The sequence below is a fragment of the Pelodiscus sinensis genome, chromosome Z, assembly GCF_052426305.1.
Source record: "Pelodiscus sinensis isolate ZL-2025 chromosome Z, ASM5242630v1, whole genome shotgun sequence".
Lineage (NCBI taxonomy): Eukaryota > Metazoa > Chordata > Testudines > Trionychidae > Pelodiscus > Pelodiscus sinensis.
This window is the reverse complement of record NC_143085.1, coordinates 12806641-12830078: the sequence shown is the minus strand read 5'-3', so window position 1 is coordinate 12830078 and position 23438 is coordinate 12806641. Positions and strand designations below refer to the sequence as shown.

Here is a 23438-nt window from a genome sequence, read left to right as displayed (position 1 = left end):
GAGCGACCTCTCAAGCCCCTCACAGCTCTCCAGGCCCAAGGCTGGGAGACATAATAGGACTAGGGGAATTTTGTGAGTGGTCATAGGGGCCACTTTATTCCACCAATAGTATGTAATTCCTTGCAAGCAAACACGTGTCAAATATCTCCTTTGGACACGTCTGCTATTCAGCAGCTGACAGTCACCTGACTGCCATGGAAACACCTTTTAAACTGAGCGCTGCCCACCCATCCCGAGGGTAAAGTGGGGTAAAGATAAAGTCTGGGTGAAGAGCGGGGTCTTGCTCTGTGACTCATGGTCTGCAGGACCAACCACGGCCAGAGCAGCAAATGCCAACACTGGAGATTCCCAATAGAAAACACTCCACCCGCTGTCCTGAGACTCAGGAATGTGTAGTATAGTGAATCTGCTCACCCCTGCAGCCACAGCTGTGCACAGACAGAGAGGCACTTTCATGGGGATTCAAAATCGACTGGGTTTTAAAGCCTGTATGTCCAGCAGCGCCTAGGAGTCACCCGGGTGGCCAGTCACTGTAGTGGTGCTGCAATCCTCTGCAATGGTTGTAGGGAATCTGGTTACATTCAGTACTGTGCACACTGCAGGGCTTCAGAGAATTGGCAGAAATTGCAGAGAGCAGGAGAGTAGGAGAAACCAACAGTCCAGCTATTGATAACTTTGCTTCCTGGCCAGACATAAAGAGCACAAAGGAGAATGAAGGGACCTAATCTTGTAAATACAACACTGTTATTTATATACACTGCCTAGTGACATCTTTGAATGACACCTGCCTTCTCCATCTGATTATACTTGTTTGTTGGGTTTCAGAGTTCAGGGGCCATTGTGATGAATAGTTTACACGTTCTTGAGCAGGCTTTTGCAGGCTGTTGCTCACAGTCTCAGGAAACAATGTACCCAGTCACATACACACAGTTTTCTTCTGAACTCTGAAGAAGGGCTAGAGAATGTGCGTGTACTACATTAAAAACCATACTGTGCACAGACAGGTTTCCTCAGGAGAAAAATACTGGGGTGACGTTCCAGCCCAGTTCAGTTATCTTTGAATCCTCATAAGGACAGAAACCAAACAGCAAGTCATGAACTTCCCAGCAGAGTACAGGCTGCAGGACCAAAGGGGAAGATTTTTTCTTGTGTCCACTGCTGTACCCCAGAGCACAATGACAGCATCCTCTCCTTGGGAACCCCACAGATAGCTAAGCATACAGTTTTACTGGGTACGCCCTGGTACCCACAGTTAGAAAGAGGGTCTGCAGCAGTGCCCTGGTTTTTCTCAGAATCTAAGAGGCAACTACTGTGCCCTGGAGAACTCCTGAAGTTCTGCTGGGACTAGTGTTCATTGTCCTCTTTGAAGCTTGTCCCCGTGTTCACAGTGTTTTTACAGTGTTTCCAGGAGAGTCAGGCAGTGAGAACATCTGAGTCCTCAGCTCTGTCTGAAATTCCAGACATGCACTAGAAGCTCTTTCATGCTCATCGTCCACAATACCCAACAGATTATCACGGACAGAGTGCAGAGTCATTCAGGGAAAGTATGTAGCCCAGTGATAAACTGTTGCAGTCTATGCAACTCACAAAGAAACCTGCATTTGACTTTAAAAGTGCCTGTGAGGTGAGGCAATCACTTTTACTGCACCATCTTCTCTTGGAAGGAGATGAGCTTTGGAGCTACACAGAGTTTACCACCTGATCTCTGTAATTCCCTGGGACCCATGGGGATACAGAAATGTTTCATGGCCAAGGGGGTGTGAATTCTGCCATTCTCAGGGCACCATTAGCAGAATCATTGTTTTGAAGAGTGTCTGGGAGATGAAATACGCAGGCCCCTCCCCACCTCTGAACTGTTAGCCCACCTCCCATCACAAGAAAGAATGTTAAGAGGCTTTTCTTAATGAGGAGGCTTTTTGTCTCACTTCCCCATTGGGCTGGGTCACTGTGAGGAGCACCACTATCCCACACCTGACAGTAATAATCAGCCTCGTCCTGCGCCTGGACCCCAGTGATGGTTAACGTGGCCGTGTTCCCAGAGTTGGCACCAGAGAATCGCTCAGGGATTCCGGAGGGTCTGTTGCTATCCTCATATATCACGAGTAGGGGGGCGCTGCCAGGTTTCTGTTGGTACCACTGCACATTCTTGCCACCAATGTTGTTCCCGGAGCAGGTGAGTTGAGCATTTTGCCCTGGAGACACAGACACTGAGGGCGGCTGAGTCAGCACGTACTGGGCCAGAGAACCTGGGAGAAGAGGAGAAAACAGAGGGATCAATTCGCTGTGTCATTGCTGTGCAGAGAGAGAGCTCACTCTGCAGGCAGCCAGCACAGGCAGCTGGGGAAAGGAAAATCATTTTGAATTAAAATCTTTTTGGGTTACCGCACCCGAGCAGTAGGTGAGCAGGGTGAGGAGCAGGGGGGCCCAGGCCATGGTGGATCCAGACAAGCTCGGCTCCTTGAGGCAAACGGGTCTGTGGCTGGGACCCTCTGATTCCCCCTTAAAACACCAGCACTGGGGAATGGCCCTTTCATGCAAATCTGCTCGCGTTTGATTGGCTGTGAATGCCTCTCACTACCCACTCCCTTGGAGATCACTGGAACAGAGGGAGGGGCAGCTGTCTGTATAAAGCCCCATTGTAACTGGGGTAAGAGGAATGCTTTGGGTTACCCTTTGTCAGGGGACAGTAGAGACCTCTGGAGCTGAGGACTCTCAGGTGCACAACTGGCCACACCCCTTATTTCATGGTGCCGAGCATCCACCTGCCTGCCCCTGGGGAAACAAACCAGCTGAGATTTGTTGTTGTGGCCCCAACCCACAATCCCTGCAGTCACCTCCCCTGGTCTCTGGCGCTGGGTCTCAGTGGGAGGCTGGGGTGGCATTCTTGCGTTTGGAGAACCCCATTTCAGGAGAGCGAGGAGCTGGCTGGTGCCTTTGAATTCTGGGGCCAGCAGGGGAGCAGGGGTCATCTGATCATTCCCCTTACACGGGCTCCCCCACGGCAGAGCATGGAGTGACTGGGGGAGGGAGAAGCCAGGCGGGGGTGGGGCTGCAGGTGTAGGCAGCTGCAGGGCTTCTCCCTTTCTTCCCTCATGGTTTGGGAGTTTCATCGTGCCCCAGAGGGAGCCTCTGCCCTAGAGAATGTGCAACAGGAAGGACAGAAGGGGCTGGATGAAGAGGTGGGTCCCCAAAGCAGAAGGCCCCAGGGGACCTCATTCCTACCAGCTATAACAAAATACAGGACTATGTAGCACTTTAAAGACTAACAAGATGGTTTATTAGATGATGAGCTTTCGTGGGCCAGACCCACTTCCTCAGATCAAATAGTGGAAGAAAATAGTCACAACCATATATACCAAAGGATACAATTTAAAAAAATGAACACATATGAAAAGGACAAATCACATTTCAGAACAGAAGGGGGATGCGGGGGGGGGGGGGGGGGGGAGGAAGGTGAATGCCGGTGAGTTAATGATATTAGAGGTAGGGAAGGGTAGATGTCTGTGAGTTAATAGTATTAGAGGTGATAATTGGGGAAGCTATCTTTGTAATGGGTAAGATAGCTGGAGTCTTTGTTAAGTCCCCTGCGGAGAGTGTCGAATTTTAGCATGAATGCCAGTTCAGAGGATTCCCTTTCAAGTGCAGATTTGAATGTCTTCTGAAGTAAGATGCAGGTTAGCAGGTCATTGAGACAGTGTCCTTTCTGGTTGAAATGACAAGCAACTGTTTTTTCTTTGTGATCCTGTCTAATGTCTGTTTTGTGGGTATTGATTCTTTGGCGAAGTGTCTGAGACGTTTGTCCAATGTACATAGCAGACGGACACTTTCGGCACATGATAACATAAATTATATTTCTGGAGGCGCAGGAATATGTGTTCTTGATCTTATAACTCACTTGGTTAGGTCCAATAATGGTGTCAGCAGAGTGAATATGTGGACAAAGCTGGCAGCTATGTACATTGGAGAAACGTCCTTTATTTTGTTTCAGCTATACCAGACTAACACGGCTACATTTCTGTCACTATCCTACCAGCTATGTGAGAGCTTTGAGGGTTTGAAACCTCTGAGCCCAGAGATGCCTCTACCCCAGCAGCTGCCAGCCGGTCACTGGGAACTGCAAACCCCATTGGGCATCCTGTGGATGATCAGCTCCTCCTAGTGGTCAGTGTCACACACTGCCTGGGGCTGTTCTTCTGCATGGCTGTGGAGCATAATCACTTCACAGTCACTGTGCACACCCCAGCTGCTCCTTCAGGGGCTGGTCTCCTTTCCTGTGTGATGCAAGGTGAGCAAGTCATCAGCTTCCTCCCACCTCTGGGGAGATTAGTCACTGTATGGGGCAGCTGCAATGGCCGTGATGAGGTTTGTTCCCATCTTGTGTCAGTGCCAAAAGTCCTGGGGAAAACAGCATCTGCAAACCAGCATAATCCAGATTCAGACAACTATCCACCGAGAGCAACATCTGCCTTTCATAAGTCACTGTCTGTTCCCCATGGGCCTGTGTGCAAAAGCGTCCTGCGAAGAAAGACCCCCCCCCAAATAATGGACTCTGTCTCATTGGCGCTCAATTCTCATCCTGGAGTAGTGGTCTCCAACCTTTTCATACCCAAGATCACTTTTTAAAATGACAGAACAAGCCAAGATCCACCGCCCCGCCCCTTCCTTGAAACTCTGCTCCTGCGTTGAAGCTCCACCCTCTCTAGTCTCCTCCTCCTGCAGTCTAGCCATAAACTTGTAGGCTGTGTCTAGACTGGCCAGTTTTTCCAGAAAATCAGCCGCTTTTCCGGAAAAACTTGCCAGCTGTCTACACTGGCCGCTTGAATTTCTGCAAAAGCACTGACGATCTCATGTAAGATTGTCAGTGTTTTTGCGGAAATACTATGCTGCTCCCATTCGGGCAAAAGTCTTTTTCCGAAAAACTTTTGCGCAAAAGGGCCAGTGTAGACAACAGAGATTTGTTTTCCGCAAAAAAGCCCCGATCACGAAACTGGCGATCGGGGCTTTTTTTTGCGGAAAAGCGCGTCTAGATTGGCCACAGACGCTTTTCTGCAAAAAGTGCTTTTGCGGAAATGTGTCCTGCCAATCTAGACGCGCTTTTCCAAAAATGCTTTTAATGGAAAACTTTTCTGTTAAAAGCATTTTCGGAAAATCATGCCAGTGAAGACATAGCTGTAGGATCTGGGGGAAAGGGAAGCACAGGAAAAACCCCGCACGTGCCTGCCCCAGGGCAGACTCATCCCTCCTGTGCGGTGCAGGGAAGTCGCTGTGCTCCTCCTCCAGAGTCGATGACCCCTCTCGCAGTACACCTGGCAGAGCAGCTAGCGCTACTTCTGGAATCGCTGGAAGTGGTGCTAAGCTACGGGACTTCTGTCTACCCCCGGGAAGCCGACACTACTTCCCTTTTCATTTGAGGTAGGTAGTGGGGCTTCTCGGGTGTGGGAGGGGAAATGAGGGGGGGCGGGGTGGGCAGGATGCCTCACAATAGACCGGTCGAGGCCCCACGATCGACCAATCGATTGTGATCGACTTGCTGGTGACCACGGTTCTAGAGGCACAAGTTAGTAACCATTGGGGCTGTTGGAGTGTTTATCCCAATGCCCACAGGACTGAGTGAGAAGGGAGAAGTGCAGCTGTGGTGGAACCTAGAGGGGCCGGGAGGGGGTGCAGAATGTTATTTTAGTACCAGGCCAGTTCTGGGCACCACTGATGATGAATTGCTCTAAAACAGGGCTACTTACAGACATCGGTTGAAGTCAATTCAGATGAGGTTGGCTCCTTGAGCCAAACAGAGCTGGAGACTGGCTCCTTCATGCAAATCTGTTCCCTGTTCATTGGCTGCCACTGGTTCCTCCCTCCATTCAGAGACAGCTACTGACAGGCCTAGGAGTTGTTTTGTTTTCCAGTTGCAAGGAAAACTTGGCTGGGATGATTTAGTTGGGGTTGGTCCTGCTTTTAGCAGATGATTGGCTTAACTATTTTGAGTAATTTTGTAGAATCTGTAAATTTCACTACCTCACTATTCACCCCCTTTTCTAGAACATTTATAAGTTAAATAACAGTGACCCAAATGCAAATCCCAGCAGCACAACACCTATTCCTATCCTTTCCCCACCCTATCTTTTAAGTGAGAACCCAGCATTGGTTTCAAAGTAAGTGGAGTAGTTGGCAATGGTTTCAATGCTCTGTAAAACCCAGAGTGTGAGTGTCAGTGTACTGGGGCACGGAGACATGTCTGCAAAGTGGTGGGCCTGTGCTAGGGGAAGGAAGACTAAGTCCTAACCAATCCCACTGAGTACTAAGGAGACATTCTGAGACTCCAGGCTGCCTAGAAGGATTTGGGCCCCTCACACAGATATAGGAGTTATGAATAACAGATCCCCCCATGTCGACAGGCAGTTTGTGTCTCACTTCCCCATCAGGCTGTGTCACTGTGTGAGAGCTACTGTCTTTGTCCCAAACTGTACAGTAATAATCAGCCTCGTCCTGCGCCTGGACTCCAGTGATGGTTAACGTGGCCGTTTTCCCAGAGCTAGCACCAGAAAATCTCTCAGGGATTCCGGAGGGTCTCTCACTATCCTTATATATGATGAGTTGTGGGGCCTGGCCGGGTTTCTGCTGGTACCACTGCACATAGTATTTGTCAAACTTTTCTCCTGTGCAGGTGAGCTGAGCATTTTGTCCTGGAGACACAGACACTGAAGGCGGCTGGGCCAGTACGTATTGGGCGAGAGAACCTGCAAGAGAAGGAGAATATCCAGGGTAAATTCATTATTAGAGTTCTCTGCTGGCAGCTTGGGAAACCACTGGGAGAAATTACTTTCAAATCAAAGGCCCATGTGACTGAGTGAGAGAAGCCCCCTCCCGCGTTTCACAGCACCTGAGCAGTAGATGAACAAAATGAGGAGCAGAGGAGCCCAGGCCATGGTGGATCCAGATGAGATCGGTTCCCTTAGCCAAACAGGTCTGTGGCTAGGATCCTTTGATTGTCTCTTAAAAACCCCAGAGCTGGAGACTGGCTCCTTCATGCAAATCTGCTCCCTGTTCATTGGCTACTTCTGAGTGACAGGCCTGAGAGTTTTGTATTCCACTTACAAGGGAAACTTGGCTGGGATGATTTAGCTGGGGTTGGTCCTGCTTTTACCAGGGGGTTGGATTTGATGACCTCATCAGACCTATGATTCTGTGAGTATGAAAAATAAAGCTCATTGTGGGGGCGAGGGGCTCTAGAAGCACAATATCTGCTCAGACCATTACTGGATAGAGCACTGGCTCCAGGGTGAGGAGTCTGGAACGTCGGCTCAGCACTGCTAAGCAAGCTGGGTTTCTGTCATGGCCCAGAACTGTTTACAGCTTCTGGAGATCCTATCTGGTTTGGGGCTGTGTCCTTAGTGGGGTAGCGGCTGGGTCAGGCTGGCACTGCAGGTTGTGCAAGTCTCTGAGACCTGCTGCAGGTGTGGTCTCATGGCTGCTGGGATTAGGTGTTGGCAGATGTTGGGAAGTGGACAATATGGCTGCCACAGGAAGGTAAGGGGGCCATCGGAAGGTGCTGTGAGGCATGCACTGTTGGGGCTGGTTGCTGACCCCTCCTGCACTGTCCACTACTCCAGAGATGCTCACCCAGAGATGGCAAAGAACACGCTGCAGATGCTGTGAGGCATTTGGGGGCTGGTGCCCAAGATAGATGGCTCCTGACAGCTTTCAGTGACTGCTCCCTGCACAAGGCCAAGGTGTGTGTGTGGTGGGAGAGGGGCGGAGGAGAAGGGGTGGGAGGAGGAAGGAGAAAACTTCTGTTCCTCTCCCCTCAGCTCCCTCCCTTGGGGTTGGGTTTTGGTGAACTAGTGGTGCCCATCAGCCACAGCAAGCAGGATGCCAGGGTGAACAGCCCTGACCCAGAGAGAGACACAGAGAGGAGAGTGGGGTGTGTGGGGAGTGGGACTCCAGAGCACACAGTATTCTTAGGGGATAAAAAGCCAAATCCCAGAGATGTCTCCAGCCCTGGGCAGACAGCAACTCTCCTGCGGTTCCCCTGGCCTTGTAAAGCCCACAGCTGACACAAACACTCCTATGCAGGCTGACAAGTTGCTCACACTCACTATGAAGCTGGACGGTGAATAGGCAGCTTTGACAGTCTGAGGCCAGTGAGCCGTGGAGATGTAAAGGGGGATGTTGCATGAGGCTTAACCAAGGCTGCAACTCCACCCACTTCCTTTGCTCCCAACAGGTGTGACTGTTGTGAAAACTCCTGAGAGAGCAGGTGGGTGGCCCCTGTCCCTCCTCTAGCAGTTCCTGGGGGTTGTCAGCCAGGGCTCCAATTCTTTTGAAGTCTGACCCACCCGGCTCCATTGCTCGAGAGAGATTGGCCTGGAGGAAGGGCAGGGATGGTTCAGCCTAAGCACAGCAGCGCTTGCTGGAGAGACACCATCATTGTAAGAGGTCTCAGAGGAACCAGCCTCCCCCCTGCCAGAGGTGAGTGAACTGAGTTGGGGTGGAGGGAAGGCTTGAGTCAGCCTGCTTCATGCCTGCCAGGTGTGAGATGTTATACTGGCCCAACCTGCTCCTTTCCCCCTGGTTTTAAGGACAGACCTAAAGCAGACTCCATGAGGAGTCTTTTTGCTAGTCCAGTGGAAGCTGGAATCTTTTGCCAGCCTAGGTGGTGGCTAAAGAGTAGAAATCACTCAGAGCTGAAATCATTGGTTTGGCCGAAAGCCAGACCCATTGCAGCCAGTGGAGCTGCTGGTGGGAGTGATCAGCGGTCGGTCTGTAGGAGCAGTGGCAGACGGCCAGCAGAGGGCGGCCAGTGGAGCTGCTGGCGGGAGTGACCAGCGGTCGGTCTGTAGGAGCAGTGGCAGACGGCCAGCAGAGGGCGGCCAGTGGAGCTGCTGGCGGGAGTGACCAGCAAGCGGCTGTTAGAAGTGGTGGCAGGCGGCCAGCGGAGCGGCTGGCAGGAATGACAGGCAGGCAGTCGGTAGGAGCAGCACAAAGGTGGCATAGCCTCAGGCTCAAGGAGTAGAGTCATCAGGGTGATGCGTCAGGGTCTGCACTGACTAGACAGAGCTGTAAGTGGGGCGTTTGATGTGGGGTACGGAGAAAGTTTGAGTAAGTGAATGGAATCCTTACCTTATTGGACTGGTGAGCCTGAGAGGCAAAAGACATTGCTCAATCCTTTTGAGCTGGGACAGTTACTTGTGGGGGAGGGGCTACGTACTCTATTTTCCCAAGATAATGCCCATGTGACTTCTCTCTCTCTTTCATTACAGGTTTCTTTTCAACACTCAAACTCTGTGCTTGTGAGTGGGGAAGCACTGCTGCTCAGAGGCGCCCAGGGGTGTGTGAATTTCCCTGTGGGGGCTTGAGCTGGTTCTGTGAGAGATGGACCCCTAGATATTGAACCTGGCCCTGGTTGCTGCTGGGCCTACCCTGCGGAAGGGTTACATAACCAAGAGCATCTCCAGGGACAGTTTTGGGAACTGCGCTTGTCACCTAGGATTTGTAGGATGTGCTGATTGAGCTGTAGCAGTGGGGAGAGGGAGCACGGGACTCTCCCAGTCAGTGTTGTGAGCAGTCAGTGCACACCACACACCTCCCTGCCTGAGCCTTGGCGTGCAGTGTGTGACATTTTGTAAAACTGGTTGGAACAACCTCGTGGACGAAACTCAACAGAATTTGGCAACCCTGAGTATGGCCAAAGGCAAACACGATGTCTCGTGGGTTTCCATGGCACCCCAGTGGGACTCAGGTCACCCACCCCTGCCATAGAGCTTGTGTGCATAGACCTGGTGGGGTTCACAGACCACGGGCAGTTACACACTATCCCTGACCTGAGGCACTCATAGAAGGCACAAGAAGAGTGCATTGAGCCTAGCTGTGCACTGGGAAAAGTGAGAACGGGAGACAGTGACCTTCCACGCCCCTCACAGCCCTCCAACCCCAAGGTTGGGAGATACACTGGGAAAGAGAAAATTTGGTGAGTGGTCATAGGGGCCACGTTTTTCTTACATTAGTATGTAATTCCTTGCAAGCAAACAAATGTCCAATATCCCCTTTGGGCACATGTCCTTCATGTTCAATACCACAGAAATTCACTTAATAGCCATGGAAACTCCCTTTAAACTGAGCGCTGCCCGCCCACCCCTAGGGCAAAGTGGGGGTAAAGATAAAGTCTGGATGAAGAGAGGGTCCTTGCTCTGTGACTCATGGTCTGCAGGACCAACCACGGCCAGAGCAGCAAATACCAACAGTGGAGATTCCCCACAGAAAACACACTGCCCTCTGTCCTTAGGCTCAGTACTGCATAACACAGTGAATCTGCTGACTCCAGCAGCCACAACTGTGCACAGAGAGGAACTTCCATGGGGATTCAGGACCAAAATCAACTGGGTTTTAAAGCATGTGTTTCTAATGCATATGGGGACTTTGAAGTGTTCCAACCAGGGCCAGGGAGTCACTGTAGTGGTGCTGCTGATAATCTGCAATTCTCTGCAATGCTGGTAGGGAATCTGGTTGCATTCATTAATGTGCACACTGCAGGGTTTGGGAGAACTGTCAGAAACTGCAGAGAGTAGGATAAATCTGCATTACAGCTATTGATAGCTTTGCTTTCTGCTCAGACCTAAAGAACACAAAGCAGATAGACTGGACCTAATCTTACAAATACAATATAATCACTTATATACCCTACTCTGTGACATCTTCGAATCATGTTTGCATTTTCCATCTGATTGTACTTGTCTGTTGGGTTTCAGAGTTCTGGGCACATTGAGATGAATGTGACAGTTTACACGTCCTTGGGGAGCTTTTGCAGGCTGTTGTTCACAGTCTCAGACAACATTACACCAAGTCACATGAACTCTGGATCCTGAGGAAGGCCTAGAGAGTGTACATGTACTACATTACAAATTAGAATGTGCGCAGACAGATTTACTCAGGAGAAAAATATTGGGGTGACGTTCCAGCCCAGTTCAGCGATCTTTGAACCCTGGTAAGGACAGAAACCAAACAGCAAGACATGAATTTCCCAGCAGAGTACAGGCCACAGGAGGGAGGGGAAGATTTTTTCTTACTCCTGTTGCTAAACCACAAATCACAATAACAGCATTCTCGCTTTGGGAACCCTGCAGATGGTTAAGCATACGGTGTTACTGAATATTTTGTGATACCCGCACGCAGAAGCAGAGACTCCAGCAGTTCCGTTTTTTCTGAGAATCTGAGAGGCAATTACTGTACACTGGAGAACACCCCCTCTCCTCCTCCCAAGTTCCTACTGGGACTCGTGTTCAATGTGGTCTTTGAAGCTTGTCCGACTGTTTACAGTGCTGGAGGGTTTTACGTGTTTCCAGGAGATTCAGAGAGTGAGGATACCTGTGTCCTCAGTTGTGTGTGGAATGCCAGATGTCCACTAGAAGCACTTTCATGCTCATCATCCATAATTCTCAAAAGATCATCACCTACAGAATGCAGAGTCATGCAGGGTATGGGAAGACTACAGGGTTTTGTCAACAAAAGGTCACTTTTGTCGACAAAACTATACCTGTGTCTACACTACTGCTGAGTTCTGTCGACAGTAACTCGACAGAACGGGTATGTCTAGACTGCATCCCTCTGTCAGCAGAGGGATGCAGATGAGGCAGGTCGACATTACAAAAGAGGCAGGGATTTAAATATCCCGTGCCTAATTTGCATTAAAATGGCTGCCACGTTTTGCAAACTCAGCACTTTGGCAAAAAGTGGCAGTCTAGAGCAGGATCTGTTGAGGAAGAAAGCCTTTTTCGACAGATCCCTTATACCTCCTGCAAGTTCCCCCTCTAGACTGCCGCTTTTTGCCAACAAAGCCCTTCAGCCGGCCAAAGCAAGCCCGATTCAGGCAGGAGTTAAAAATGTCCCATCCTGAAGCCTGCGGTACAAGTATGAGTTCTGGAATACGCAGGCATTGTGTGCCTGGCCTGACCACCCGACACAAATGTCTGTGAACTGTCTCTGATGGTCAACCAGGGCCTGCAGCACCATTGAAAAGTAGCCCTTTCTATTAATGTACTGTGCTGCTCGATGAGGTGGTGTGCGGATCGGGATGTGAGTCCCGTCGAGAGCTCCACTGCAGTTCGGAAAACCCAGCCCCACAAATCCAGCCAAGATGGTCTCCAGGTCTCCGAGGCAGATAGTCCTGTGGAGCAGCTCTGAATGGATGGCCGTCACCACGTGCAGAAAGGCACCAATACAAACATGCATAACACGACATGAAAGGAGTTGCGTGAGCTGATGAGAGGCGCCCCCCACCCCTCCGCTGCCAGACCCTGAGAGCTCCCCCCTCAGGCAACCCCTCCATGGCCCCCACACCTCCGCAGGTTGAGGCCAGGCAGGCTTCCACCACTCCCACCCCATCCCCAGTGCCTGGTCCTGACTGTCCCACATCTCCACCCAACCCCACACCCTGGGACTGTCCCCCAAAAGTGACTTACCTCCATCAAGATGCCCCGACAATAGACCTCCCCACGCCAAACTGATGTCCCATAGAGTGGCAGCTGTTGGGGGTGGTCAGAGAGCAATAGCGACACGCTTCTCCAGGGGGATGGCGGCCCACAAGCGGGTATCCTGGCATTGCAGGGCAGGGTGAGCCAGGCACAGAGCTCTGAGTCCTGGGAGGTGGCCTTCTGCATCCAGAAGTTTCGGAGCCGCTGGTCGTTGCCCCACTGCTGCATAACAAGTCGGTCCAACCAGTCAGAACTGGTGTCCAGCCTCCAAACTCGCCTCTCCATGAATAAGTTCAGGGGCAAGGGCAGTAGGGCTGCAGCCTGAGTGAGGGACTCAAAGCTGGGCTTTAAATCCAGCTCTGCCACAAACGTCATGATGCTTTCATGAGCATGCAGCAGAACTTCCAGCAGCACGGTGTGTGGTCATTGCCTGCTCAGAGGCAGCTCAGGCTCCGTGACCAAAGAGCACAAACGTGAAAAGCAAAAAAACAAACCTGAAAAGAAACTGCTGTGGTGTCTGAAGAAGCAAAGCAACCAGAGCAAAAACTGCAGCAGCTTTGCTTTCCCTCTAGGAGGTAGGCAAGCCAGAAGAAGGAGCAGTGCAACGGCTGTCCAGGAGGATCCCTTTAAGCACGTGTCTCTGCAGAGAGCATGCAGCAGGGCTTGGACTTTCAGGCTGCCCCCAGTGACCTTCCAGAAGCACTGCCGGGTTCCTTTTTTTGTTGACAGAGCATCCAGCAGTCTAGATGCTCTTTGTTGACAAAGTGGATCAATTTTTCAATCCGCATTTTGTAGTCTAGACGCTATTTGTCAACAAAGGCTTTGTCGACCGTATCTGCCGACAAAGCCTCTATTGACAAATGCCTGTCGACTAGACGTACCCGTAGAGAAAAACAGTAGACCAGGGATAAACAGCTACATTGCATAAAACTTGTGATCACAAACAAATCTGCCATAGACTCTAAAAGTGGCTGGGAGGGTAAGGCCATATCTTTTACTGCACTATCTTCTCTTGGAGACAGACAAGGTTTGGAGGCACACAGAGCTCACCACCTGATCTCTGTAATTCCCTGGGACACAGGGGGCTACAACAATGTTACATGTACAAGAGAATGTGAATTCTGCCATTCTCAGGGCACCATTAACAGAATGTTTGTCTTGAAGGGTTTTGCATGCATGAAATATGAAGGCCCCTCCCCACCTCTGAAGTTAGCCCACCTCCCATCACAAGAAAGAATGTTAAGTGAGGCCTTTCTTGGTGAGGAGGTTTTTGTATCACTTCCTCATCGGGTTGGGTCACTGTGAGGAGCATCACTATCCGTCACCTGACAGTAATAATCAGCCTCGTCCTGCGCCTGGACCCCAGTGATGGTTAACGTGGCCGTGTTCCCGGAGTTGGCACCGGAGAATCGATCAGGGATTCCGGATGGCCTGCTGCTATCACGATATATCACGAGTAGGGGGGCACTGCCAGGTTTCTGTTGGCACCACTGCACATACTTGCTACCAAAGTTGTTCCCTGAGCAGGTGAGTTGAGCGTTTTGCCCTGGAGACACAGACACTGAGGGCGGCTGAGTCAGTACGTACTGGGCGAGAGAACCTGGGAGAAGAGGAGAAAACAGAGGGATCAATTCGCTGTGTCATTGCTGTGCGGAGAGAGAGCTCACTCTGCAGGCAGCCAGCACAGGCAGCTGGGGAAGGGAAAATCTTTTTGGATTAAAATCTTTTTGGGTTACCGCACCCGAGCAGTAGGTGAGCAGGGTGAGGAGCAGGGGGGCCCAGGCCATGGTGGATCCAGACGAGCTCGGCTCCCTGAGGCAAACGGGTCTGTGGCTGGGACCCTCCGATTCCCCCTTAAAACACCAGCACTGGGGAATGGCCCTTCATGCAAATCTGCTCGCGCCTGATTGGCTGTCAATGCTTCTTGCTACCCCCTCTCTTGGGGAGCACAGGATCAGAGAGGGAGGGGCAGCTGTCTGTATAAAGCCCCATTGTAACTGGGGTAAGAGGAATGCTTTGGGTTACCCTTTGCCAGGGGACAGTAGAGACCCCTGGAGCTGAGGACCCTCAGGCTTCACAACTGACCGCACCCCTTATTTCATCCACCTGCCTGCCCCTGGGGTAACAAACCAGCTGAGATTTGTTGTTGTGGCCCCAACCCACAATCCCTGCAGTCACCTCCCCTGGTCTCTGGCGCTGGGATGTGGGTGGGAGACTGGGGTGGCTCTTCCAGCTGCCTCCTTTCACCTGCTCTTTTGACTCTGGCCAGCCCCATGTCAGGAGAGAAGATGCTCAGGAGAACAGGAGAACAGAAGTTGTCAGGAGCTGGCTGGTCCTGTGAGTCGTGGGGCCAGCAGGGGAGCAGGGGTCAGCTGATCATCCCCCTTACACGAGCTCCCCCAGCAGTGAGGAGGGAGAAGCCAGGTGGGGGTGGGGCTGCAGGTGTAGGCAGCTGCAGGGCTTCTCCCTTTCTTCCCTCAGAGTTTGGGGGTTTCATCGTGTCTTAGAGAATGTGGAACAGGGAGGACAGAAGGGGCTCGATGAAGAGCTGGGCCCTCAGAGCAGAAGGCCCCAGGGAACCTCATTCCTACCAGCCGTGTGAGAGCTGTGAGGGTTTGAAACCCCTGAGCTCAGAGATGCCTCTAGCCCAGCAGCTGCCAGCCGGTCACTGGGAACTGCAAACCCCATTGGGCATCCTATGGGCTGTGGATGATCAGCTCCTCCTAGTGGTCAGTGTCACACACAGCCTGGGGCTGTTCCTCTGCAAGGCTGTGGAGCAGCGTCACTTCACAGTCACTGTGCACACCCCAGCTGCTCCTTTAGGGGCTGGTCTCCTTCTCTGTGTGATGCAGAGTGAGCAAGTCATCAGCTTCCTCCCACCTCTGGGGAGATTAGTCACTAAATGGGGCAGCTGCAATGGCTGTGATGAGGTTTGCTCCCATGTCATGTCAGTGCCAAAAGTCCTGTGGGAACGGAGCATCTGCAAACTAGCTGTTCACCGGCTGCCGGCTTTACTCCTGCAGTCCTCTGCTCTGCACAACCCGAGGATGGTGCACTCGTGTTGGCAACCCCCAGTATGGCAATTCCAAGGGTTTGATTCAGAATAAGAGCAGCCGGTGGCGCCACCCTCCTGAGGCAGGGGTGAGGCTCCTCTTCCTTTCCCCATGACCTCCTGGGGCTCTCAGTCACAAGGGCTGCTTGGCCAGGGTAGGAACCCCATGAGAGAGCTCTCTGCTGGGCTTCCAATGGGCAGAACAGTCTTCTCCACTCACTGGAGTGCGGAGCCCTGTCTGCTAACTCGTGGAGCCTGAACCAAGAGATGGAAGACTCAGCCCCTCCCACTCCAACACTGGGCCCGGCATGTGGGCCACCAGCCCAGCAGAGCTGTGCTCAGGTGGCATCAGCCAGGACCCCCATAAACTCTGCTGCTGAGAACCTCCCCAGAGCAGCAGGTTGAAAGGGTGAAGGTGAACGGGGCAGGTCACAGCTCTCCGAGATATTGATCCAGGCCCCCTGCAGAGAGAGGCCATTGTGATCCACACTGCGGTCACACTTCAAGCTTTTCTTAGCGGCCCATGAGGACTGGCTGTATATTTTATTTTAAGGAAGGCTGAGATTAAGATCTCAGTCCCAAGAGTCAGAACCCTGGACCTAGGCATATAGACAGTTCCTGTGTCTTAATCTGTCTCTTATCCCATCACTGGCTGCAAGGAGCTGCTATGTGCTGTGAAGAGTAAGTATTAGTGTGATATGCTGTTGGCAGAGACCAAAACTAGCAGCCTGTGAATGCCCCAGGCTGGTAGAAGGGAAGACAAATATGGTTTTTGTCTCACTGTCTTGCTGACTGTGTCACTGTGACAAGCACTACTGTGTCACACAGCACAATAATAGTCAGCCTCATCCTCCACCAGGTCTCCAGCGATGGTCAAATAGCCGGTGTTGCTGGACGTGTCTTTGGAACCAGAGAAGCGAGCAGGGACCCCGGAGCTCTGGTCCTTGCTGGACTCTCTATAATAATAGAGCAGGTACCGTGGGGAATTCCCTGGTTTCTGTTGGTACCAGAACACAGTGTAGTTACTGATGCAGCTCCCACTGCTCATGGTGCAGGAGAGTTTCACGGTGTTTCCTGGGGACACTGATGCTGAGGGCGGCTGAGTCAGCACAGGCTGCGAGCTAGATCCTGGGAAAATAAAGACAAATGCTGTGAAGTCTTAAAACTCTAGATTTTGGGGGACAAAATCTCCGCTGCCATCACCATCTATTGATGTGAAAAATAAGGGTAGAGATCACTTGGGAAATTTCAGCCCTAAAGTACAAACTAGGACACAATCATTATATATAGAGTAGCCCAGGGTATGTCTACACTACCCCGCTAGTTCGAACTAGGAGGGTAATGTAGGCATACCGCACTTGCAAATGAAGCCCGGGATTTGAATTTCCCGGGCTTCATTTGCATAAGCGGGGAGCCGCCATTTTTAAATCCCCGCTGGTTCGAACCCCGTGCAGCGCGGCTACACGGGGCACGAACTAGGTAGTTCGAACTAGGCTTCCTACTTCGAACTACCGTTACTCCTCATTTCACGAACTAGCGGGGTAGTGTAGACATACCCCCATTGTCTGTGAGTCTGTAATGCTGACGTACACGGCCACGACCCCTGACCATGTATGTCGGGGCCTTGCCCCCCTTCCCCTCTCTCCATGGCGATTTGGCCGAGTGCTGCACCGCTCAGCTGGGCCCCGGCGGGGGAGCAAAGTGGTGGCAAGCGGCTGTTTGGGGTCCGTGCTCCCCACATGTGGGGAGTGCAGACCCCAAATGGCTGCTTTCCGCAGCTTGCTTCCCTGCCGGGGCCCAGCTGAGCACCACTCAGCTGGGCCCGATGGGAGTGCCGTTCAGCTGTGCCCAGGGCAGCAAGCGGCCACCGCTCAGCTGGGCCCGGCAGGAGCGCCACTCAGCTGTGCCCAACTGAGCAGCGCAGAGCACCACAGAGGGAGGGGAAGGGGGGCGGGGTGCCACGCAGGGAGGGGAAGGGGGGTGGAACTGGCTGGAAGGGGGGCAGGAAGCAGAGCTGGGGGGGTCAGGGGCTGGTGGGGCTGGAGGGGAGAATGGGGGGGGCCCGGAGGAAGGGGGGAGGGAAGCAGCACTGGCGGGGGGGAGGAGGGAGGTGTCTAGGGGGCTGTGGGGCTGGCTGGCAGGAAGAGGGGGTGGGAAGCAGAGCTGGGGAGGATTGGGGGCTGTGGGGCTGGAGAAGAGGATGGGGGAGCCGAGAGGAAAGGGGGAGGGAAGCAGTGCTTACAGGGGGCAAGGAATGGGGTGTCTGGAGGGCCGTGGGGCTGGACGGCAGGAAGAGGGGGTGGGAAGCAGAGCTGGGGGGGATCGGGGACCATGGGGCTGGATGCAGGAGGGGAACGGGAAGCAGACCAGGCGAGCAGCCAGACCCCAAACGGACTCTTGCCGCCGCTTGCTCCCAGGCTGCGGCCCAGCTGAGTGGTGCTGGTGCTGCACCGCTCAGCTGAGCCCCGGTGGGACAGGAAGGGGGTGGGGCGGTGATGTATATGGCCAGGAGGCGGGGCCATGTATGTCACCGCCCCCCTTCCTCCTCCAACTGTGGTGCTGAGTGGTGCGCCCCTCAGCCAGGCCGCCGCGGGAGAAAGGGGGGTGGCGTTGACATAGACAGTCCCGCCCCCTGGCCGTGTACGTCACTGCCATGCCCCTGTTCCCCCATGGTGGCTGGGCTGAGTGCTCAACACTCAGCTGAGCGGCCGTGGAGGGAGGGGAAGCAGGCAGAGCGGTGACGGGCCGCCAGGGGAGCCAGTAGCGCAAGGGGCTATTTGGGGTCCCCCGGGATGGGAAGGGAAAGGAGGGTGGTGATGTACACGGCCCTGCCCCCCTGGCTGTGTACATCACCGCCGTGCCCCTCCCCTTGGCAGGCAGCACTCAGCCAAGCACTACGGCGAAGGGGGAGGGGGAGGGAGAGGGAGAGGGGGAGAGAGAGAGACCGACCGACCGACCCCTGAAAATCCCATCTTATGACAGGCTAATTGGCTAGTTAATCAATACCAGGTTAATAAAAAGAAAAGAGAAAACTTTTATCATCACCACACTATTCCTGATGCAAGCAAAATGACCAGATGGAAAAGCAACAAAATAATATACTCATGGAGAAACTCCATGGGCCTAGAACTTAGTTACAAAAGAAAGGCAAAACATTTTTTTTAAAAATGCACAGAAAGCAGATCCCATACCCAAACCATAAAACAATAAAACCTAATGGAATTATCTAAACTTTACCCTACTTACAGAAAGTGAAAAATTGTTTCTTGGAGAGAGAGAGAGACATGTCTGTCTCCTTCAGTAGCTGCAGGGAACACTCTGGGTATGTCTACACTACAAAGTTAGTTCGAACTAACGGACGTTAGTTCGAACTAACTTTAATAGGTGCTACACTAGCGCTCCGCTAGTTCGAATTTGAATCGAACTAGCGGAGCGCTTAGTTCGAACTAGGTAAACCTCATTTTACGAGGACTAACGCCTAGTTCGAACTAGCTAGCCCTTTAGAACTGTGTAGCCCTTTAGTTCGAACTAGTGGGAGGCTAGCCCTCCCCAGGTTTCCCTGGTGGCCACTCTGGCCAACACCAGGGAAACTCTATGCCCCCCTCCTGGCCCCGGACCCCTTAAAGGGGCACGGGCTGGCTACGGTGCCCGTGCCAGGTGCAAGCCTGCCAGCACCCAGCCAGCAGACCCTGCACCTGGCACGGCACAGAGCCACCCACCCGATGCCCCCCAGCCCACCCTCTCTTGCCGGGACCAGGCTGGCGGCTCCCGGGAGCTTGCCCTGAACCGCAAGAGGCGGGCACCTTCCTGGGCTAGTGCGGACATTGTGGACCTTGTCCACGATCTCCGCACTAGGCACAGTAAAGTGGCCGTCTAGGGCAGAAGAGCTGCCAGCCTGGCCACCCAGGAGCAGGTGTGCATGAAAATCAAGGGGGTCCACTGAGACCCCCCGACCCTGAGCCCTGAGCTTACAATGGCCGTCCTGGGTCAGACCAAAAGTCCATCTAGCCCAGTAGCCTGTCTGCCGACAGCGGCCAACCCTAGGGACCCTGGAGGGGATGGACCGAAGACAGTGACCAAGCCATTTGTCTCGTGCCATCCCTCTCCAGCCTTCCACAAACTTTGGGCAGGGACACCACTCCTACCCTCTGGCTAATAGGACTCCATGGACCCAACCTCCATGACTTGATCTCACTTCCCTTTAAACTCTGTTCTAGTTGTAGCCTTCACAGCCTCCTGCAGCAAGGAGTTCCACAGGTTAACTATTTGCTTTGTCAACAACAACAACTTTCTCTTACTAGTTTCAAGCCTGCTACCCATTCCTTTCCTTTGGTGTCCTCTAGTCCTTCTTTATGGGAACTCAGGAAGAACTTTTCTGAATGCACCCTCTCCACCCAACCCCTGCTTTTAGAGACCTCTATCCTGTCCCCCCTCCGTCTCCTCTTTTCTAAGCTGAACAGTCCCAGTCTCTGTAGCCTTTCTTCATCTGGGACCTGTTCCCAACCCCTGATCATGTTAGTTGCCCTCCCCTCTCCCAGCCTTTCTCTTCCCCTCTCCCACCTCCTTTTCCCAGTCTCCCCCAGTTTTTTTCAATAAAGACAGAGTCAATGTTGGAAGAAACGTTATCTTTATTTTGTACATCAATAAGAAGGGGGGCTAGGGAAGGGTAAGTGGAAGGAGGTGAGGGAGGAATGGGGTACAAGCCACCGATGGGGAGGACTGGGCTGGCTCTGCGGGCTTCTGGGGGTGGAAGCTCTCCTGCAGCCCCCCAATTACTCCCTCTCCCCAGATGGCAGCCTGCGGCAAGTGCAGCCGGGCTGATGGCCGAGTGGTGTGATGTGCCCAGTGTGGGCACTCAGGGCACTCCAAGCCAGAACTTCTTTGCAAGTGGGGCACCCCTTAGAACTGTGTGTCCGGGGTTGGGGTCGGGACCCTTTAAGCGCAGCCCTCGGCTAGCCTGAGACAGCATCTCCACGCTCTAAGTCCTCCTCTGATGCCCTGCCGGCACTGCTTCCGGCCATCCTTAAGCCCTGTTCAGAGTCCACTCAATGTGGACTTGCTAGTTCGAACTAGCAAAATGCTAATTCGAACTAGTTTTTAGTTCTAGACGCGTTAGTTCGAACTAGCTTAGTTCGAATTAACTAATTCGAACTAAGTTAGTTCGAACTAGCGCAGTAGTGTAGATGTACCCTCTGAGAGATGGGAGTGAAAAACCAAATTCCTTTCTCCCAGTTTGAAAGTCCTACCTACATTCCTATTGGCCACTCCACCTGGCTAGGTGTAGTTTATGGCTTAGTCCCCAGGCAGCTGGCTAACCCTCATAATCATGACAGGGTCACAGAGAGGAGTGGGGTGCGTGGGGAGGGGGACTCCAAAGCACACAGTGCTCTGAGGTCACATGACCATAGTGAAAGCTGGTGGGGGGTGAAAAGCCCCAAATCCCAGAGACGTCTCCAGCCCAGTGCTGGGCCCCCTGACACTTGTGCACTGCTGGACTCCCAGCGCCAGTGCTGGACAGGGGAGGGCTCCCCCTGCTGGTCAGTGTTGGTGTCGCCCTGGCCAGTCCTTGCCGCCTTTCACAGGCGCTTAGACCCTGCTGGCTGACTCCTCCGAACGCTGCCCCCACTGACTGTCCCACTCTGCAGGTGCCACCTCTTCACAGCTGTTTCCAGCCATCCCGCTGTTCCTGTCAGGGTGTTCTTCTCTGGACTGATCACTCCCCAGCCTGCTCACAGCTGTGGAAGGGATTCCCCCAGCACGTGGGCACTTGCACCTGCCTGGAGAGGAGGGAACCCACCTCCCACCACCTCATAGGTGTTAGTTTGGTTGCCTCTCTCCCTCACACCAGTGTTCCTTTTGTGACACCAGTGTCAGCCCTTTGTGAGCCATGGCAAAGTTTGGCTCCTGCAGGCTGGCTCCCTGTTAGAGGGGCAATCAGTGCTATGGAGTCTGGGTCTATGCTGAGGAGTTTTATTCTCTGGTTCTCCCAGGTATCTCAGCCCAGCACTTTGCCAGAGTGGCAGGACACAACGCTGCTTCCAGGAATGACTCTGGTCAGAGCCTGGGCAGACAGCAACTCTCCTGCAGTTCCCTTGGCCTTGTAGAGCCCACACCTGAAACAAATACTTCTTCCCAGACTGAAAATTTACTCACGCTCACTATGAAGAACAGCTTGAGAGACCCTGTGTCAGAGCCCCAGCTAGGCAGAGAGAAGACATGTTGACAGTCTGAGGCCAGTGAGCCGTGGAGATGAAAAGGGGGAAGTTGTATGAGGCTTGACTGAAGCTGCAGCTTCCCCCACTTTCCCTGTTTCCCAGCAGGTTTGACTGTGAAGAGAGAATTGCAGCAGGCATGAAAACGTCTGGAAGATCGGTTGGGTGGCACCTGTTCCTCCCTTAGTGATTCCTGGGGCTGCTCAGCCAGGGCTCTGATTTCTTTACAGTCTGATCCACCCAGCTCCATCGCCCGCGAGAGAATGGGCTGGAGGAAGCCTAACCACAGCGGTGACAGTCTGAGGGGGGGAAGGGCCATAAAGGGCTGTCTCTGTCCTTGTCAGAGACAGGCAATCTGAGCCCTTGAGCAAGCAACAGTATCCACCAACACTATGGTGGACCCACCCCCAGAGTGCAGCCCTGCTGCTCCTCACCTTGTCAGGGCCAGGGCCACCAACCCATGAGGGAGCACAGCAAGTGGATTCCATCCGGTGTAGAATGGGAGTCCCAGCTCTCTGGCCCAGTGCACCTGTCACCAGCACTCTGTCCCTGCAGGTGGGCTCAGTGCTCACCCAGCCAGGCAGAGGGCTCTGTGGGGTTGTCTTCTGACTCCTCCCTCAGCAGACCCTTGTAGGAACAGCCTCAGTAACTCTGCCCTCAAACTGCTGGGGGTGCTATTGGGGAGCTGCAGAGATGTTTAAGGGGGTTCACACCTCCTCTCACTGTTGTTTCAGGCTCTCTGCTCATTCAGGCAGGCTCTGTTACACCCAGATCACAGTGCTCAGTGCTTTATTACATCATGACGGTGAGAGAGATTTTTCTAAAGATGAGATTCTGACTTCAGCATTGCACCAGGAACTTGGGACCCTCGGCAGAGGCCTAGAGAGACAGTGACTGACTTTGAGGCCACATTCCAGGTGTGAGACGGTGAAATTTGCCCAAAAGACCAACTGTTTGTGTGATGTGTGACAGGGGGCAGGAGGAAAACTGAACTCTGCAAGTTGTTCACTTCCCCTCACAGCCCAGAAGGACGAGGAAGTTTTTGTCTCACTTCCCCATCTGACTGTGTCACTGTGACAAGCATCGTTGTGCCACACAGCACAGTAATAGTCAGCCTCATCCTCCGCCAGGGCCCCAGAAATGGTCAAATAGCAGGTGTTGCTGGATGTGTCCTTGGAACCAGAAAACCGGGCTGGGACACCGGAACCCTGGTATTTGTCAGAATCTGACTTGTATCTCAGCAGGTACCGTGGGGAATTCCCCGGTTTCTGTTGGAACCACCTCACATTGTAGCCACTGATGCTGGTCCCACTGCTCATGGTGCAGGAGAGTTTCACGGTGTTTCCTGGGGACACTGATGCTGAGGGCGGCTGAGTCACCACATTCTGGGAGCTGGAACCTGGGAAAAATGGTAAAAATCTGTCATTGAATCATAGACTCATAGAACCATAGAGCTGGAAGAGACCTCAGAAGGTCATCAAGTCCAGCCCCCTGCTCAAACCCTCCTTGTCCTTCCCCAGCCACCAGTGAGTCAGTGTGTGGCTCAGGCTCCAGCAGTAACTTCAATGGGTATTTAACCTGCCCTCCCTGTGCTCACCTGCGCAGCACGTCCCCAGCAGGACAATGAGGGGAGCCCAGAGCATGGTGAGGAGATCTCAGGCCCTCGGAGCCCTGCCAGACAGGGTGACTGTCCCCTCCGAGAGCTGCCTG

At 53.0% G+C, this 23438-nt stretch overlaps 2 gene segments (V, D, J or C); both read right to left on the bottom strand.

Moving 5' to 3' along the window:
* Window positions 1-23438, bottom strand: part of LOC102460817 (Ig lambda chain C region-like) — a 244889-nt gene that overhangs the window by 112371 nt on the left and 109080 nt on the right.
* On the bottom strand, window positions 1640-2458 carry LOC149520680 (immunoglobulin lambda variable 3-21-like). The segment is given in 3 exon segments: window positions 1640-1715; window positions 1847-2246; window positions 2388-2458. Coding segments are annotated over 3 exon segments (522 nt in total).